General features: G+C 36.3%; 2 protein-coding genes across 5 annotated transcripts in view; one reads left to right on the top strand and one right to left on the bottom strand.

Moving 5' to 3' along the window:
* The window catches only part of LOC115563825 (uncharacterized), a 78,745-nt gene that overhangs the window by 30,551 nt on the left and 28,351 nt on the right, over nt 1–19,843 (top strand). For all 4 annotated transcript variants that reach the window (XM_089257409.1, XM_089257408.1, XM_089257407.1 and 1 more), the window contains exon 2: nt 17,479–17,780. In XM_089257409.1, the coding sequence (XP_089113535.1) occupies nt 17,480–17,780 (301 nt within the window). In that variant the 5' untranslated portion in view covers nt 17,479. The remainder of the gene's footprint in view (nt 1–17,478; nt 17,781–19,843) is intronic.
* Nucleotides 13,490–14,393, bottom strand: LOC115563827 (uncharacterized). The gene is made up of 3 exons (XM_030387377.2): nt 14,222–14,393; nt 14,050–14,163; nt 13,490–13,970 (listed from the first exon to the last, which is right to left on the bottom strand). Exons 1-3 carry the CDS (start codon nt 14,286–14,288, stop codon nt 13,771–13,773), a joined length of 381 nt encoding a protein of 126 aa, XP_030243237.2. The 5' UTR covers nt 14,289–14,393; the 3' UTR covers nt 13,490–13,770.

Raw genomic sequence — 19,843 nt, forward strand, 5'->3', positions numbered from 1 at the left:
AGCTTAGGCCCAACTTCAATTTACGAAAACTTTGAGCTTTTCGGTTGCTGCTGCTGTTGCTCCCTGGGCTTCGGTTTCTGTGGACCCATTGTGGGGTCAAGTGCTTTGCATAATCATCCAATGCCTGGTTACAAGTTCAAATACCCAAATAAAAAAAAAATAAAGAAGGAAAATGGGAATATACAAATATTTTCACCTTGTTCTTTAAGGGTTTTATTTCGGCGTTTTTTTGTTGTTTCTCTCTCTTTCTCCCTCTCTCTCCCTATGTGCGTGCCCAGATATCGCCTGAGCTGTTCGCAAGTTCCAATTTAATTATACACCTGGCCCAAAATTTAAATATTCCCAAATAGGCATAGGCATAAGCTACACACAAACACATATACCCACCCACTCACATAGAAATACTGTTACACATGGCATACACTCGTAAATTAAACGCATTAAGATATTTAAATAATGCTTTTTTGCGCTCAGCTTTATGTGTCACGTGATTAGCTTGAATCATGCTACAAGTTCATAAATTTCACGAAACACCAGGCTAACTGAGCTCCTGACAAGGGCGTGGCACGAGCCACATTTAAATACATAATGAAGCAATTATTGCCTTGGCCAAGTGTTGACCTACAGTAAGATTTACCAAATTCAATTTCAGCATGAAACATTTGCCCTTGAAAAGGATTTCAGTTTAGTCCAAGAGAAATTGAAATCTGGGAAATTCAATTAAATTTGAGAGATTGTTTTCTGAATTCCGTTTAAGAATCCCAATTGTAGCAAACCTCTGACTAGATATGAAGTGCGTTTAGACATTTTTTTTTAAATAATATTTAATCTCTAAGCTTAGAGAAATATATAAGATATTTTGACAAATTTTAATTCAGTTTCTATTCCAAAAATCTGCAAAAATTAATATTTAAATGAAACTAGATTTTCAATTTTAAATTAATTTATTTTAAGGGAAGATATATGATTTATTTATGATATATTATGATATATGTATATTTCTATGAATTGGCATTTCTATAATTTTTAATCATTTCAATTGGAAATGTCTGACTTGGAGATAAATACCTTTACCCAAATGCTTTACCGCCTCAATTTATCAGAGTCAAATGAGTTTTTCTGTTTAAGCGTATTCAAATAATTGAAGTTTGGAATCGATTTGTTGTCTGTTTCAAGCAAATCGAAAAAGTTAGAGAAAGCTATTAAACTTATTATAAAAGTTATTTATTATTTTTCATGGAAGCTTTTGAAAGAAACATTTCTAATTTGAAGGCGATAGCTCCTTTGCCTAAATCGATAAGTTTATGGATTCAAACAGACAGATGGCAACAAACGGACGGACAAGCAGATGGTCAAATGGAAGGACGGACGGACGGGTAGACGGAAGAAGAGCAGACATAGGGAAGGACAGCGGACGAATGGACAGATGGATGATGAACAGACGGGCGGTCAGACGAAAGGGCAAACGGCGCCACAAATAGAAAGACAGACTGACGGACGGATATACAGACAGACGATTGATAGAAGGGCAGCTAGACGGACGGATAGCTAGTCAGGAAAACGAATGAACAGACAGACGTACTACATACGGGCGGACAAGTGGAAAAACCGACGTATTGAAAGGCGGTTAATCGGACGGACATATGGAACAATAAATAGGCAGACAGTAGATCAGGAGGTAGAACAGACCCATAGTAGTTATACGGAAGGTCAGACAACCATGAAATGCTCCAACTGAAGCAAAACTAGACGGACGGACAGACAGACAGTAGACGGAGACAAAAATAAATACAGATGAACAAGCCAGTGAAGAGATATAGAACCGTCTCTACTGACAAACCTTATCGAGAATATATATGCTTTTTGGTATAGCACACGCCTCCTTCATCCTCCCGCACACACTTTTCAACCCTCATCAAAATACTCCATTTATCGCTTCACAGCAGAAAATTGTTTTTATTAAATTGCTTTTATGTGTTAGAAAAACATTTAATATAATTAATTAAAATTGATTGGAATATTTTGAAAATTCAAGAATTTATTTATAATTTATTATGCAATTCTCCGCAATATGTTGAGCATAAAAAAAGGTATATGAAATATATTTGCCTAATGGAATTTCTGATTTCATTGCACGCTGGCAAGAGTTGAGCATTTGGCAAAGGCGCGCGAGCACTTGGCCGCGTCTCTCCGAGGCCATTAGCCAAATATATATTGAGTCGGGCGCTGCTTCTGGGTGCATTCATCTTGCTCACTTTAAACTTGAAATCAGATTTTGTGGCATAAATCAGGATGCGAGCGCTACGTACGTTCGGCTCAGTTCATTGAAGTGTCGTTTATCGTTTTTGGCATTCTATTTTTTTTTATTCTTTATACTTTTTGGCAAACTGCCTCTGGTCTGAACTTCGCCATGGTCATAAATATGCCAATTTGGAGCGGTAGAAAAAAAAATGAAGTTTACTCCCTAGCTAAATAGCTATCAGCAGCTCCCTAGCTAGTCAGTCAGTCAGAGTAGAAGAGTCGCTCAGAAAGAGAGAGAGAGAGACAGCGAGAGAGCTGCACAATAAAAATAAAATTTATTACTCAAGTTTATGGCAAAGCAATAAATGTATCTTTCACTCACTAACCATGTGTGTGTGTGTGTGTGTGTGTCTGCATCTTCTCATCCATAAATATGCAACCATTCGCACCTAGGCGTATGCCACATGTGGCGCAGTCTCCCACACACACACGCAACACACACACACGCGCAGTTGGCCTGCTGTTAAAATGATTATGTTGTTAGCCCGTGAGCCACTCGGCCCAGACCAACAACAACAGCAGCAACAACAACCCTTGATTCAAATCCCATAAACTTGTTCAAGTTGTTGTTGCTGTTGTTGTTGCTGGTGTTGCTGTGATAGTTGGCGTTTATATGGCTGGCAATTGCCGCATCATTAATCTTACTCACGGAAACGGCGCTTAGGTCAAAGTTTTGAGTTTGGGTAATTTATCTTCCAGTTTTTGGCCGCAATTATGTGCCGAAACGGTAAAAACCTTAAACGAACTACAGTTCAGCCAACCCACCCAGTGCACACCCACTACACCTGAAGCTTAACAAGAGCTAGGCAAATATGGCTAGACGGCATTGAGAGCTTATATACATATGCATATATATATATATATATATATATATATATATATCTGGTCTCTTTAATGTGAGGTCCACAAAAGGTGCTTACGCGTCAGCGTTCACCGTTAACCGCGCGCTCTAATAATTCTTTGCCTTAATAATTGAGCAGCAATTTCGCACCCGCGGCACTAAAATTAAATTGAACTGTTTACAAACACATGAATTGCTTATGAGCGACGGTCGACAGTCGTCAGTTGGCTATGTGTGTGTGTGTGTGTGTGTGTGTGTGTGTGTGGGTAAACTATGGCTGGTGCGCGCTGGCTCGATGAGTGTGTGGCGCCACCTATTGGCCGTTAGAGGCGTGTCAGCTTGTGTCGTGTCGCACGCGGGGTGTGGCCGGACGCATGTGTGTGTGTGTGTGTGTGCGGAATGCTTATCAAGCAAATGACAGTGCAGAACAGAAGTTGAGAATGCCAAACAGATGATGACCAAGCAACCCGATCGCACAGTGGAGCATAAGCGCACGGGAAATGAGTGAAAATGAAAAGCGAGCAAATGAGTGCAATAGAGAGTTGTTAGATGGAGATAATGTGAGATGTTGTAGTCAGACTAAGTCAGTCTAAGGCTTAAGGGCTTTGACTTCTTATGGACTTTAATTTATGTTTGCAAAGGTAAAGCGGCTTAAATTTTTAACTGTTTGAGAAAATATTCAGTAGAGTCAAGAGTTTATTTATTTATTAATTTATTTATTTTTCTTTTTTTTTTACATAATATAACTATATGTTAATATATAACTATATGTTATATTATTAGCTGATTCTGGCTAAATATTAAATGGAGTTAATTTTATTTTTTTTATTTGACTTAATTTATTTATTTATTTTTTATGTATTTTTTTTTTTTTTTTTTTAGAAAAATTTTACATTTTAATATTGATAAGAGAAGCTAAGAATATAGTTTAATTGCAAATTTGCTGAGTTGTCTTAACCAATAATTTTATGGAGTATATTCCAAAATATATACTTCAAGTTTTAAACCCTTAACTTCCATATTTTAATCACTTTTTGCATTAAATATGAACAGAAAATCATGAATAGAAATAACTAATGGCTATTTCATATGCAGATCAATTATGGTTTTTGATTGTCCCTTTGCTATTTTTGTATAATTACTCAATAAATATTCTATTACAAATTCGAATATACCATCCTATATGTCTGAAGAGCTTAGTATCCCAACTATTCCATAATATCTTAGAATAACTAAAAATGCTATCAACGAGAGTAACGTATCTCTATCCTTTGCTAGCAGCTCATTCAGTATTCACTAAATATGGTCAGCCTAATATAAAATCTAAGCAGCACAACAAAAATCATTGAAAGTTCATGCTTTAATTTTCTGCAGTGTTTTGCCCCACTTTCTCGCCCATTTCAACTGCCAAGGCTATTAGAGTTAGCTTTGCAATCAATTTCATACCAATGTGCGCCACACAATTAATTGCGTAAACAGAAACGCAACGGCCGTGGCTAAAGCCTGAGCATTGAATTATTCAAATCGTTCATAATTACAGCTGGCAAAACTCGCGCGCGCTCCCGACGCATTTATCAATTAAATGCGAATGCGGCAAATCCAGCAATTGAACAACAACAACAACGACAGCAACAACTGGGGCCATAGCAATAACAATAGCTGCTGTCGCAGCAGCAGCAGCAACAATTAAATTATTAAAAGTTTGCCATAAATAAAGGCAACAACTTGACAATTATTAAAACGAATTACATGCAAGTTGGGCGCATGAAATGATGACCCCACAGTCAAAAGGCCTAAAGAGCAATGGGCACACAAATCCACAGATGAATAGCCAACGGTAGCCGACTGCTCGATACTCGCTCAAAGCACATATGCCATCAATATGTTTATTTCTTTAGAAATAAAGTCAGGGAGGAGCTGTTCAGAGTAAGCTGGCAGCTAATGTGATTGACTGCTCGATACTCGCTCAAGCATATGCCATAAAAACGTATCGTTTTTTTTTTAATGTCTAATGGAACAAAGGGGTAGAGGTAGAGCAGGCAAAGCTGACATGCATTTGCATACAAGTTAAAGCAATTGGATTGACTGCTTGATGCTCGCTCAATTATTATTTTATTTTAATATCTAATCGAATATGGTGAGCTAGCAGAGCAAGAGAGGAGCATGTGTAAGGATCATAAATATATATGTATATGCATGAATTGAAACGACTGCTTGATACTGGCTCAAATGATAGTCCATCAAACAACTCATGCATATCTGAATATGACTAGCTAGCAATGCAAGAGAGAGACTGCTGGTTGTGTAAAGCATATAGCTGGCATGCGCGTCATCGACTGTTTAATACTCGCTCAAATAGCTCCGACACATTTCTGATTAGATGTCCAATTGGATCAGAGAGCAAGAGTCTAGCGAAATCAGTTAGAGGTGTGTGAACAAACAAGAGCTATACTATTTACGATAACTATATTGCTGGAGTTAGCAAAATTATCGATAGTTGATAATTATTGAAATTTGCAGTTATATGCTTTAAAATTATAAAACATCTGTCAAGTGTAAAATAATTCTTAATAATTATCCGATTATAAAAAAAAAATTATTTAGAAGTGGGCTGCCATAAATAGCTTTAGCCGAAATCATTGGAATGCCAAGTCAATAAACGGATGGAAACTGGCATAGAATATTTTAATAAATTTATATTTAAAAATATCTTAAAAATAAATACAAATCATTTTCAAATATAAACAAAAATACAAAAATTTCTCCAATTACTTTTAATTAATTTTTATTATAATTTTTCAACTTAACTTAACAGCTGTCATTTCTTCACTTTAAAACTGTCAGGACAAACGAATATGCTCCCTTTTCAGCCCCTGTGACTGAGCGGGCATTAAAAAGGGTTCTGCAACATGTCGTTGGGTCTGGGCTACAAAGGGCAAAACGATATATGAGCTCTTAAATTTATGCGTTGCTTTATGGACACACACATGTGTGTGTGTGAGGTTGACTGTGAGTGTGAGTGTAGGTGGCTTTGCTTGCGTGTGTGTGTGTGTGCGTTGTATATGTGTGCTGTGTCCTGCGGGTTTATGAAATGCCAAGCGGCTGCTTTTTTGAACTGTTTAATCTCAATTACCAGTGCGAAATATGCAATAAATCTGTTATTGTTTGTTGTTTTTTTGCTGTTGTTGTAGTTGTTGTTCTTGTTGTTTATGCAGCAAGTAGAAGAGAGAGTATATTGGCTTTTATGCTAGCTTTGCGTTTATAGCTATTGTTTGTGTGTCACATTACATATATATATATATGGAAAGAATATAGTGTGGAGCAGATATGAATTTTACATAAATTTCTTATGGGGCTTTTTATTGACCAGCTCTAGGCGCTTGGCAAGGCGTAGCTACAACTTGCATAACTAGAATTCCTAAGCTTAGAATCACCTGTTGATTGCCTCTACAGACTGATTAAAAGAAGTGCATGCAAATCCAATTGGAGGAGTTGGACTTATGGCTGATGCTTAAAGCCTCAACTTGTAATAGCCAGAAACCGTTGATAACGGGCAATCGGTTTAATTATACTATATCTTAGGGCGTGGCACGTCTTTTCTTTTTTTTAAGCCTTTTTTTGTGAGTTTAAGATACACGAGTATTGAGCAGTTGTTAATGCTCTGTCTGACTCTAACTTTTCTACTCACAGTGTCATATGCTGCTGTTGTTGTTGTCCATGTTGTTGTTGTTGTTGTTGTTGACAGCCGTATGGATTCAAGTGCCCGCCGCAGTTGTTTCGAATGGCGCCGCTCAACTCCATTTTTCTGTTCACGCTGCTCTGTATATATGCACATACATATATATTTTTTATGATTGTTTTTCGTGGATTGTGCAATAAAAACAAAAATAATGGCAGCACTTGAAAAAAATATATATAAAAAAAAACAATATACATATATATGTCTGTATATGTATATGTATGTATATTACATGAAGTTGCATACGCAATTTGTGCATTGGCATTTTGGCTTTGCTTTTTTATTTAATTCATTTTTTTTTTTTGTTGTTGTCGTTTTATTGTTTGTTTTGTATTTGTGTTTTGTTAGGCCGAGTTAAAGCCTTTAAGCACATAATTTCAATTGTTGTACATAACACAGAGGGATTAACTTTGATTTTGACATATGATTTGCGGGTGTGAGACTCCCTCCATGTGTGTGTGTGTGTGTCTATGTGTGTGTGTGTGCAGCTGTGGCTATAAAAACAATTGCATGCCTGGATTTGTTATTTGGCTTTATATGCCTGCCAGCCAGTGAAAATTACCAAAGCGAAATGCATGAAAAGCGCCTGAAAAGCTCGAAATGCTTCAGCTGCACGCAGAGTCTTGGGCTTTGGCTTGCGGTTTCTGGCCACTGAGCAAACACACAGAGATATTTTTGGCCAACAACAAATGAAAAGAAGAAGAATAAAAAAAAAACCATTCGTATGCAACATTTCTATGGACTATTTCGCAATGTTCTTTGGCTCTGCATAACCAAATGTAATTAAGGCACAGTTTAGATGGGCTCACACGACGTTCTAAGGCCAGCTGGAAATTGTGCAAGGCGCAATTGAATTGAATCAAAGGCTAAAAGAATGCAAAACAATTTCGTTTGGGGTTTTCCTTTTTTTGTTTTTTCTTGTAAAGTGCTTGTCCGGCAAAGGAAATGTTAATTTGTACAAGTTGTAGTATGAGGGAAATAGGAGTATTCTCCAATTGCTGTGATGCGATGTTGATAAAGGCCTAACTAGGTTTAAGAGTACATCATATAAATGTTTATAGCTTAAAAATATATAAATACATATATTCAATTATCTTTGATTCTTGAAGCTAGTTTTGATGCTAATCATGGTTTAGTTTTTATCAGTATTTCAGTATTTTACTTGATCGACATAGGCAGTGTAATTTATATACTCTAACTCTTCGCTCTCCTGTCTCCCTTCGCTACCCTGACTCTGACTCTGTCACTGCCTCTGTCACTGTCTCTGTCTCTTTCTATCACTGTCTACTTGCTGTACCCCTCTGACTTTCTCGCTCACTCGCTCGCTATATATATATAACTCTCTATTTCTGTGTCTTTTTTAATCCTATTCATTTCCTTACCTGTCTTTCTCTCACAATCTCTCTCTCTCTCTCTCTCTTTCTATCTATCCGTCAATCTATTTCTCTTTATTTCTATTTCCATCTCTCCACTACTCTCTATCTACGTTTTTCTCTGACTCTCCCTTTCTCTCTCGCCATATATATCTCGCTCTTTTTGTCTCACTATCTCTCTCTTACTTCTGTCATTCTTCAGATTTTTCTATATCTCTCTCTTTTTTCTCCCATATTAGATTTTCTCTCTCTCTTTCTTCCTATTTCCCTCTCATACATACATATATATATTTTCATAGATAATCATATCAATAATTTTTGACTTCAGTTGCTCAACAAATATTTCTTTAATTAAATTAACTACAAAATCTTGAGATTAAATCTCTGTCCATATCATTTATAATATACTAATACAAATATATATATGATTTACAACTTTTAAAATATCTGTCCTTTCTAAATTAAAGATAGCCGAGTTGCACTAGATTAATGGAGATAAAGCACTTCCATTCGCAAGCCACTCATGCTGCTTTATTTATTTAGCTCGTGTAACCCACATTCCATTTGACTGCTCTTAAAAAAGGCAAGCTTAAAGAGTGTTACCACACTCATATAATATTATAATTTAATTCCAATTTTTTGTTTCGTTGTTGTGTGTTTGTTCCACAACTATGGCAACATTGTCCGCAGCTGCTGCTGCTCCTGCTGCTGTTGATGCAGTGTCATATATATTTAATTATTAATATAATTAATATTTTTTTCGCTTGCACAAGCGAAGTGTAAATAATTTATGAAACCGAAAATTGCATTGCATCAACAAAACCAAAAAAGAAAGAAAGAAAAAACACATAAAAACTAAGAGCAATTAAAAAGCCCAATTAAATGTGAATATTTAAATACATATAAGAGAAGCAAAGCGCAGCGACAGAAACTCTAGCATTATATTTGGCAGTTGAAAAACTCTTTGATAAAATGTTTTTGCTTTGATTTTGGGCAAAGCGAAAGCGAAAAACAAAAACGCAAAAATTTCCATGAACTTTGAAGGCATCTAATTGACTTTGAAGCGCTTTCACAGCGATTAACTCGAATGTATCTCACAGATACATAAAGGACGCCCACGCACCTACAAACGTGCTGCACCAACTGCTGACTGTGTGTAGTATATGTATGTATGTGTGTACATATATATTACAGCTCTTACTTAAGTTCATTTAAAGTTTTGCTTAAAGAGCAGCTGCGGCAGAGGCAAAGGCAGAAGCAGACAGAGCCAGCTTATGTGCTAAATTTAAAACCTGCATGCCATTTACCAACACACACACACACACATACCACACTCTCACACACACACACACATGCATGTACAAGCAACTTACATATGTTATTATCGCACAAACTCGCAAATTTTCGCCCGAGCGCAACGGCTCCCAAATGTATGCTACGTTTTTCAGCATTTTTCTTGCTGCGCTGCCTCTGCCGTCGCCGCTGGCTCTGCTGATGCGCTGCCCCCAATGGACGCTCATACTTAAACATATTTATGCTAGTGGCAGGACTCGTTGGTTGCTGCTGCGGCTGTTGCTGCTGTTTGTTTTGCAGCTCGTTGACATTTGATGTCACTGTGTCAGCGGCATAAAAAATTAAAAGTATTAAAATGATGCTGAAATCCCATGCCCAAGCCTTGATCCAGGCAGAAGTTTAGGAGTGAGTGCAATAGAAAGAGAAAGGGAAAGGGAGAGCGAGAGCGAGAAATAAAGAGAGTGGGTGAGAGAGAGCAGCTGAGCAAATCGCTGGCATAATATGCGTAATAAAAACTTGCGGTCGGCCTTTCTTGCCTTCGGTTTGACCTTTTCCATGGCCAACTTTGCAGCTCTCAACTGGTGCCGGCCATGAGAAGGGACAGTTTTGTTCTGCTGTTGTTGTCGCTGTCGCTTTCGTTGTTGTTGTGTTTGCTGTTTGTGCCTTCTCAGCTGCTTGTTATACTCTAAAGTAAGTGAGCTGTTTTGCTCTGACATCATTTAACATGACAGGAAAGTGAGTGGACGCTACTCTAGGCAGTGGTCGACTAATGTCAAGAGTTGGCGTTAATGTCGCTTTTCGAAAACTTGCAAAAACTCTCACAAAAGTTAAATGGCTTTTAGCTTCTAAAAATAGAAATCATTTTATATGTTTTGCCATTTTTCATGTCAAGTTTTATTTCTACTTTTTAAAGATTTCTTTTTGTTATCTTAAGTAACTAAATCTATGTCAAAATATATGTTAAAGTTTATTTATTTATAGATATGTATAGCATAGCTCGCAGATAACTGTTAATAGTTTTATTCTTTATAAAAAAATCATATCTCATGGCACTCGCTCAGAGCAAGAGCCTTCGCTTTTATTACGTCTGTTTTGCTTCATTTAACTCAAGCTGAGGTTCGGGAGAGCGATTGGGAATGAGCTCGTTGAAGAACCCACGCAATCGGCTGCTCTCTGAATGCTTTGCTCAAGGTGTGAGTGAAAGACACTGATTAGCCGGCATCGAGTAACGGTCAACAAATATTTATGATATATACATACACATATTTATATCTAATATGGATTAATTAATATATGTAATTAATGTACTTTATTAATGTGTGTGTACACCATTTCAATATGTCTGCAATATTCCCAATGGGTTTGTTCCGTGAGTCTATTTTATTTTTAGAAGTCTTTCAACGTCTTTTTTTCCCATAATATACCAATCTTAATGGTTGGTCTTTTTGAAGAGTTCACTTCAGTTAGTTTCTATGGCTTAATCAATATACGAATTTATTAAAATTTACGCAAGCTATTATTTACAAATTCTTTCAGCAATTTTTAAAGATGAGCTTTGATATTCAAAAAAAAAAATTATATAAAATATAAATAATAAAATATTTATTTTTATATATATTCTTTAAATATGTATTTATAAGCATTGTAGCTAACATATACTTTAAACACAATTAGGACATATTTATATTTTTATTAATTTAGAAATTACATATATTTGAAAAGTCAAATTATAAGTAAAAGTAAAATAAATGGATTAAGTACAAAATTAAATAATATTTGATGTTTTTATTTATATTTATTTATTTATTTATTTATTTATTTTTTTTTCATTTATGCCAAATTGTATTCACATAATCACAAATATTTGGAATGAAAACTTGTTAAGTTTAAATCACAAATATTTTGAATATAAATAAAAACAAAAATATAAAATATGTTAAACTGAATTTTAAAATATAATATTTTTTTTTATAATAAAATAACTGCAATAAATATTATCGTATTTATTTATATGTATTTATCATATATTTATTAAATTAAATAATAAAAATGACAATTAATTTGAGTGTGACACTCGTAAACTTCAACCAACTAAATAGACACATTTAGGTTCTACGCCAGCCACTAATCAGTTAAAATTCCAAGCTTACAAATACAAGCAATCGTATATCTAAGCTGGTCTCCTGTTACACCTATATGCCAAATCGATTTAATGCATTGAAGTCAGTTGCTTCATGCCTTAAAGTGTATCAGAAGTTTGCTTGGGCAAATTCTAACGTGATTTCAAATTTTAACATTCTTAAAGTCCCAGTCGCTTTGGGGCATAGACGGACGGGGGTCAAGCAGCCAGGCAGGCAGTCAGTCAGTCAGTCAGTCAGTTAGGCAGGCACTCAGGCTATGTGGCGCCCGCATTGGGGCAGCTGGCGGTCTGTGCGTGACAGACGTTACTCTGCTCCGCCTGTCACACGCTGCTCGCCGCTTTACTTTGTTTTACGCGCAATTGTGCCGTCTCGCTCTGCTCTGTTGTACCTGCTGGCCATGGGCATTGCGTCTGACTCTCACACTGCCCCACTGTCTCTCTCTCTCTCTCTCTCTCTGTCTGTCTGTCTGACTGTCTGTCAGCCAACAAGTTAGTCATTTGCTGTATCAAAAATAAAACGCAAATAAAAAACTTTTACGACATATTTATCTTTTCTGGCGCAACTCTCGACCGTTCTGACTGCCCGACTTTTCGTGGGTGAGCTGTGCGTACGTGTGTATTTGAGCAGAAATATATTTGAAGGTGCATAAAAGAAGCAGAAGCAGTAGAAGAAGATGAAGAAATATCAGCACACATGCTTATACACACACGCACACACACACACACACTCGCGCGAGCTCAGTCAACTGTGTGATGTATCGTTTGGTTTTACATGGTCAGCCCAAGTGTTGCAAAAGTCAGATTCGATTTGTCACCATCAACATAATGAAAAACAATCAGTAAAATGCCAGACGGCAATTGTAGATTGATATTGATTTAGCTGAGCCAAGCTGGATATCGTTTCGCACAGACAGCAGATGACAGTGCCTGCCGATGATTGGGTAATCACTTTGAGAATCGCCGAGAGAGGTGCGGTGGTGGCAAATTAAATATGCCCACTACTATATAATGCATTCTAATTGCCAGCATGAGTTAAGCAAATAAATGCAAGTGCAGAGAAACACTTTCAAATAAACATAAATATTAAAGGATTTGCATAAAAATTAACTAATTAGAAATGAATAAATATTTGGCAAGACGTTGCACATCTGCAAGTAGCGAGTAAAACAATAGTCCCAATTAAATAAATAGGTAATGTCAACAAAATCTATTTAAATTTTGACTGTCGTTGACATTTCTGTAAATATATTGATATGAAATTGCACAAACAAGCAAACAGACTGCGCACTTTGAGAGCTTGAATAGGGATTCAACTAGGCGAAAGGAATTCATGAATAACTTTTGTTTCTCAAGTATTATCAAGATGAAATTTGTATTTGTTAAAGCTAATATTTTGCAAATTGAATAAAGTTTTTATTTTCCGATAAGATGGAGATTGTAAGGCACATCTAATATTCTTATTATCTGCATATTTATAACAGAAATCTCTCTTTCTGTAATCGCCTTTAAATTTGGTCTAATAAGCGATTTCTTAGTAAATTCACTTATTATAAATAATTTGAAAATCAAATAATTGACAGATTATTAGATTATTATACTATATATGATGTATAAGAATAGAAATTTCTTAATCCAATATTCTAACTTTCTTAGTCTACCAAATGCCATTGCTCAAATGCACAGTCATTCAACTTATCATTCTGATCAATACTATATATACTTGTTCTGCCACGCCTACTTTTAGCTTATGGCTTTGTTTCAGGTTTGTTCTAGCTGTTATGAGAATTGAATAGAAACGTCCCTTAAAAAAAAGACATTTAAATTACATTCAAATTGTATATAGAAGTGTGCTCGCTGGCATTTTAAGCATCTTAAGTGGCTTTCGCTGATGCTGTTGTCACATTATTAGCACCATATAAAAATGTATAAAGTACATTCAGCAATTGTTTGGAGCTTCTCCTTCTCTCCGCTTGGCTTCTCCTTCTGCCTTCTTCTCTTTCTCTCACATTATGTCTTCGATTCGTATTAAACTGCAGTTAAATATATTGTTATCTTCCCCTCTTTCGGTCTCATTTTGCTTCGATTAAATTGTTTTTCGTTCTTTGTCTTGTGTTTTACTCTTCAAATCTTCTGGTAGTGCCCTCGCAGCTTTCTGCTTGTGCTGTTCCAAGTACCGCGGCCCAAAGTAGTGGGTGCGTTGAAACTGTTTGCGCCTTCTCTCTGCTAATTCTTTCTGTTCCTGCAGCTTGAGCTTGGGCAGCACAAACTGCTCATAATACTCATCTGTAGATAAATAATACATAGACAAAAATATATGGAGAGAGCAATAGATTTCTCTACTCATCTATAGAGCTATGCTCACCCAATGTTAGATCCATAACATTTGTATCGAATACACAGTTGTCGTTTCTCGTGCCCTTAATAGAGGAGCTAAGATTGGGCAGATTTTGACGAACATGCTGTTTGTAATATTCATCTGAGGGAAAAGTTGAAAAAGGTTATATATAGCATATATACATACAGCGCCTACTTACCCAGTGGTAGTTCGAGTTTTCTAGAGTTTAACATTTTAAAGCGCTCATCACTTGTTTTGTCAGCCATTTGAAAAACTCTTTCAACTTGCGCAATCAATTTCAATTGAACTTTATCCAACTTCAGTTGTAAAAACGTTTGAAGTTTAATGCTTAGCAAACAATCTAGTTTGCTAGACGTTCAATCGAACCGCTTTAGAGAGCTAAGTAGAATATAGAATATAAAATATAGAATAAATAATAAATAGTATGTATTTCACTAAGAATAATAATTGTTTTCTGTCTTTAATTCCCAAGACAAATCAAATGGTTCTCAATAGCACATTTAAAGGGCTTTCTATGTAGGCTCTTAGTCTACCGAAAATCCCTGACTATAACACATGTTTCAATTGCTAAGAACTGGGGACTTAGCTAACATATATTTTACTTATCCGAAACTCTAAGCTGACTTAAATAACTCGAGCACATGCCTCGACTTAGGACTTGATTCTCGACTCTCCACTCTCCACTCTCGGTTCTCTTCCCGTCTTTTTGGTAGTGCCTATCAGTAAAGGAATGTACCATATATATATACACGTTTCTTTTTTTTCGGGGGACTCTACTTTTATGGCGCCTCGTAATGTGCACAGAGGTACCCAAACCATCGAAGCCTTAAAGCTCAACAATCGTGCTAATGGGCCGTACTCGTCGACGTCGTCCTTGTCAGAGTTCCAGCCGTTGTCGCCCGTCGTCCTCCACGTCGTCCTCGACGTCGTCAACGTCGTCTGGTGTGCCAAAGTTTTTATTTGTTATTATATACTTTGGCGTGTCAAATAAACATCACACATCTACGTACATGAAACATGTTTTATATGCCAGCGTTCTATGAACGTTCTATATGTGAGTGTGTGCATGCACGTATGTGTGTATGTGTGTGTGAGTGAGTGTGCGAGCTTCTACGTGCTGTGGTTGCGCACTTCTTTTTTTGTTTTGTTCAAGTTAGAGGCATTTGAATGTGAATATGTAAGAGTGTTACTGTATGTGTGCGCGTGTGTGTGTGTATGTGTTTGTGTGTATTGGAGTGTGAGTGCTTTTGCTCGTGTGTGACTGCGACTCATTTGCATGAATTGTCGCAAGCTTTTAGGTGAACTTCACCCTAAGTCGGGCTGAGGAGTTGCTCATAAGGCGACAATGTGTGAGCACAGTGGTGTGCAGATGTTTGAAAAAGTCATGAAAATAAGTCAAACCTCAGTTTTTAAAAATGTGTATTAAACATAATTACAGATAATTGTTATAGGAAACTCAATTGAATAATATTTTGGTCATGATTATTAAATTAAACTGCACTATATGTATTTTATTTATTTTTATTATTTTATTTTATTTTATTTATTGTTTATTTTTTTGTAAATATTAAAATTATTAATTTGATAATATTTTAACCATTTTAGATAATGTTTTATATATTTATCTTATTATTTTCATAATTATTATATATTATATTGCTTTATACATACATTTTTCAGATATCACTTTTTTTGTAAATTTTTTTAACAACCCCACTGTGCTATTGAGTTGCGACTTTTAATGGCGCTCTCATGGTATTGGAGTGGGTGCACCGTTAATTTTATGCCATTTTATTCACCCTAACGTGCGATTTATGCTAAGCAGTGACAAATAAATAAATGGCTAGACCGAAGGTGTCTGCCAGAGCTCGCCTAATGAGCGTCTTCATATATCATGCGCCATGCTCCTCGCTCCATTTACTCACAAACAAATGGAAATAGAATTATTTGAAATGCAACCAAACTATTTTCAACCAGAAACAATATTTGATAAAAATCTTTGTATTTTCTTTAACTGTTCAATTTGTTTTGGCCAGCCATTGAGGTTGTGTTAAACTGTTGCCTCACTGTGTGTTTATTTGATAGTTCAGACAAAATATTGCAATATTTCGAACAGGTTTTCCCCCTCTCTCGCTCTTCTCTTCTTTCACTATTTTGTTTACTAATTTTTTTTTTTATGGGGCTTTTAGTTTGTGTGCGCTTTGCAGACTAAGTGCCGGTCCTTTGCAAATGCATTCCCTTATAACTTTTATGACACTGACGAGTTTTGCTTCTGTTTTATTCTGCATATAATTATTTTTTTTTTTTTTTTTTTTTTTTTAATAAGCAACAGAAGTAAAAATATTATATAATTTGGTAAATTTTTAAATTTTTAGTAGCTTTTAATATTTGATCATGGTTGGTCTTTTACAGTTTGAGCTGAGCTGCCAGCAAGCTTTGTTTTATTATATTTTCCCATTTATTTACACAAAGTAAAAGCTGTTTATTTATTTTTTTTTTTCTACATATATATATCTTCTTTGCTTAGATTTGTTTGGTTTGATGAAAATAAATATTTGTGGCTTTTTTTGTAATGTATGATAAATAAAACGACTTAAAACCATATTTACTCTGGTGACATTGGCAGAGACGCAGTCATTTCATTTTGATATATCAACAGTATCTCAAGCATATAATATTTTACTTAAATTGTCTCTTTCCTAAACATGTTAGACAATTTTCAAAGTAAAGCTGAGTAATTGCAGTATAATTTAACTGCCAATGCTCAACTAACTCTACTGAAATTTCAGTAGTGAGCTGAGCAATGGAAGCTGAATTATATGGTGGAGCTTGGAGAAATTAAAATCAACAATATATGCAAAGTCGAATTTGTAGATTATAATTGCAAAGTAAAAAAAAAAAGATGATAATGATGATAATTGTGAGGGTAAAGCAACGCAGCAATAAAACTTTAAGTACCAATAATATAAATATATGAAAAAATATATATGCATGGAGACAACTAGCCGTCTCGCTCTCACTCAGCGACACCCGCTCAGCAATAACTATAGTTGTCTCTCTCCTAGTGACAATACTTCCTTAATTTGCAGTACAATACTAAATCAATCGATTAACACGAATTGCCAGTGTTTATCAACTCTACTGCATTAAGAAATCATATTGAAACTTCAACAACAGTGTAATATCGCACTGATGCGACGCCTACATATGTATATCTGATAAGTGAGAGACAAGTTGCAGCATCTTTTTTTATTTAGCTGTGTAACTGCTAAGCTGCTCTCCTACATCTCTCTCTAGCATCTCTCCTACATTCGCACTTCCCGCACAAGATTACACACACTTAAAACGATTTTAAGCACTGACCCAAAAAATACTACCCACACTGAAACCGTTAACTAATTTGCTCAACCAACTTCTCTGTACGTTTCCTTGTAGCATGCACCTGTACCTGGCGCTGATCTCGTGCCTCGTCTGCACCGCCCACTGCTGGCAGTTCGATGGCGGGGGCGCTGCTGCGGCGGGTCAGAGGTTGCATCGCAATGCTCGGAATACGGGCCGCGCCCTGGCACGTGGTCCGCCGCCGGCACGAGGATCAGCTGCGCTGCTTGGCAGCCAGCAGCAGGATGTGCTCTATGCGTGTCCACTCAACTCGATGTGCCAATGCGCTGGCCTGCCCAACGAGACGTCCACCCTGATTGAGATTAATTGCAACGAGGTGGCCCTCTACAAGTTTCCAGGTAAGTCAAGCATATAGAGTCAGGAGGGAGAGGGAGCTATATAATATATGTGGGTGAGCTGAAGTTATTCAGCTGCTGTCAATATGTGCTGGACCAGCAGCTGCGGCCACATTCAACTTGTCTCGCTTTTATTTATGTGGCAAATATTTTTGTTGCCAACTCGGGCGACAATGAAACTTCTTGCCACTAGCTGCTTTACCCCTCCCTCTCCCTCTGTCTACCCTTCTCCCTTCGTCTGTCGTTTTCTCTGTGTCGCCTGCGGCGCAATGTAATTTTTTAATGAAGCCTCAAACGGCTTTGTCCTGCCTGCTTGGCTTGGCTGCCGTTGCTGTGTTACCCACAACAAAATTAAATCTTACATTTAAGTTTGCCAATTAGTTGTAAAAATAAAGTTTTCTTTCTCTCTCTCTCTCACTCTCCACTCTCCCCTTCTCTCTCGCACAGACTTTTTCGGCTGTGGTTCTAGAAAGTTTTTTAACGATTGCTGTGGCAAAAATTCAACGCTAATTTTGTAGTTTTTAAGTAATGAATGGCAAGTTCTGTGCCCCATTGTCATTTCGTTAGCATTGCGCACTCCAAAAAAAACACACACACACACAAACTCTCGGAACTGCCCTCGCTTCAGTCCTTGTCGTCGACCGCAAAAATATTGCCATTAGCTACAGTGCTGCAAAATGCAAACAACGGGCCACGCCTGCCGCCCTTTTGATGGCAAGTTGCGGCATAAAGTTGCAAATACTCCCAAAAACAGTTGACTACACACACACATACACTCACACACACACACACACACATTGACAGACAGTCCAGGCAACTGTCAGATATGAACGCTCGAGCCATTGAAAAGTTTTCTTGGCTAACAATTGCTTTGGCTCTGAGTTGGTTTTGGGAATTGGCTAAAAGGACGGCAACTGTGGGGGCGTGTGGAGCCGCAATTTTGGCCTGTTTTGCTTTTGCTGCTATCCGCATTGCCAATTAATCTATCACAATATGCGACGTATTTCAAAAATTTACTTGCCTTTTCTTTTCTACTGCGATTTTTCGTCTCCTTTATTGAGGCTATTTTTATGATCAATTTCAGGTTCTTGGATTTTTTATTATTCGTATCGGTTAAATATTATAACCGATTAATTTGCACTTGTAAACGTCGGTTTTTATATTATATATTAAATTATTATTGGAAACAAACAAGTTCTTGGTGCTCGAGCAATGCAATGCAAAGTTTGAATGCCAGCAACTAGTGATGGTACACAAAATTAGATTATTTTTCAGCCATTAGCGATATAGTTGTATTGCGATTAATTGCAACCATAACTGATCGATTTTTATAGTATTTGTGTAACTGTTACGGAAAAGAGAAGCGGTTTGACCAACTCACAGTTAGAAGTTATTGTTTCTGAATTCTAAACTAAATATTTACATATGTATATGTATTTGTTGAGAATTTCATAACTGTGTTCATTTGATTTCATTTTATTTTAAATTAATAGAACATAAAGTTTTATTAAATTTGCTTTACCATCACTAATAGTAACAATTGACAGATGAACTGTCAGAGAGAGACAACTATAGCTGCTGCTGCTGCTGGTGCCAGGTGTTGCTGAGTGAGAGCGAGATAGCTACTGCTGTTCCCCACAGAGGGTCGCTAAGATTTCGATATATGCAGCCAGAAATGTAAACTTTGATGGCAGGGATGAGAAAAGACAATTTCTAGAAAGAGCTTTTTACAAGGGAAGTGAGCAGCTCCAGAACGTCGTTATAAACCGGTATCAATAAAACTAATATTACGACATACATATGTATGTATGTATATACATACATATATTATTAAAACATATGTACATACATATATATATATATAGATATCGATGTTTTTTTAACATTTTATTAAATCTGTCTTCACTACCTACCTTTTAAAATAGATTTTATGTAATAATAATGTTTAATTTAGATGTTATAGACTGAATTTTACATTCTTATATATACTAGATATGTATTGGTTGAGCAGAAAAGATTAATAGATAATAATAGCTCTTATATGTACATATGTACATACACGGCGT

This window comes from Drosophila navojoa, chromosome 3 (assembly GCF_054131105.1).
Source record: "Drosophila navojoa isolate 15081-1374.11 chromosome 3, UAZ_NAV_1.0, whole genome shotgun sequence".
NCBI lineage: Eukaryota > Metazoa > Arthropoda > Insecta > Diptera > Drosophilidae > Drosophila > Drosophila navojoa.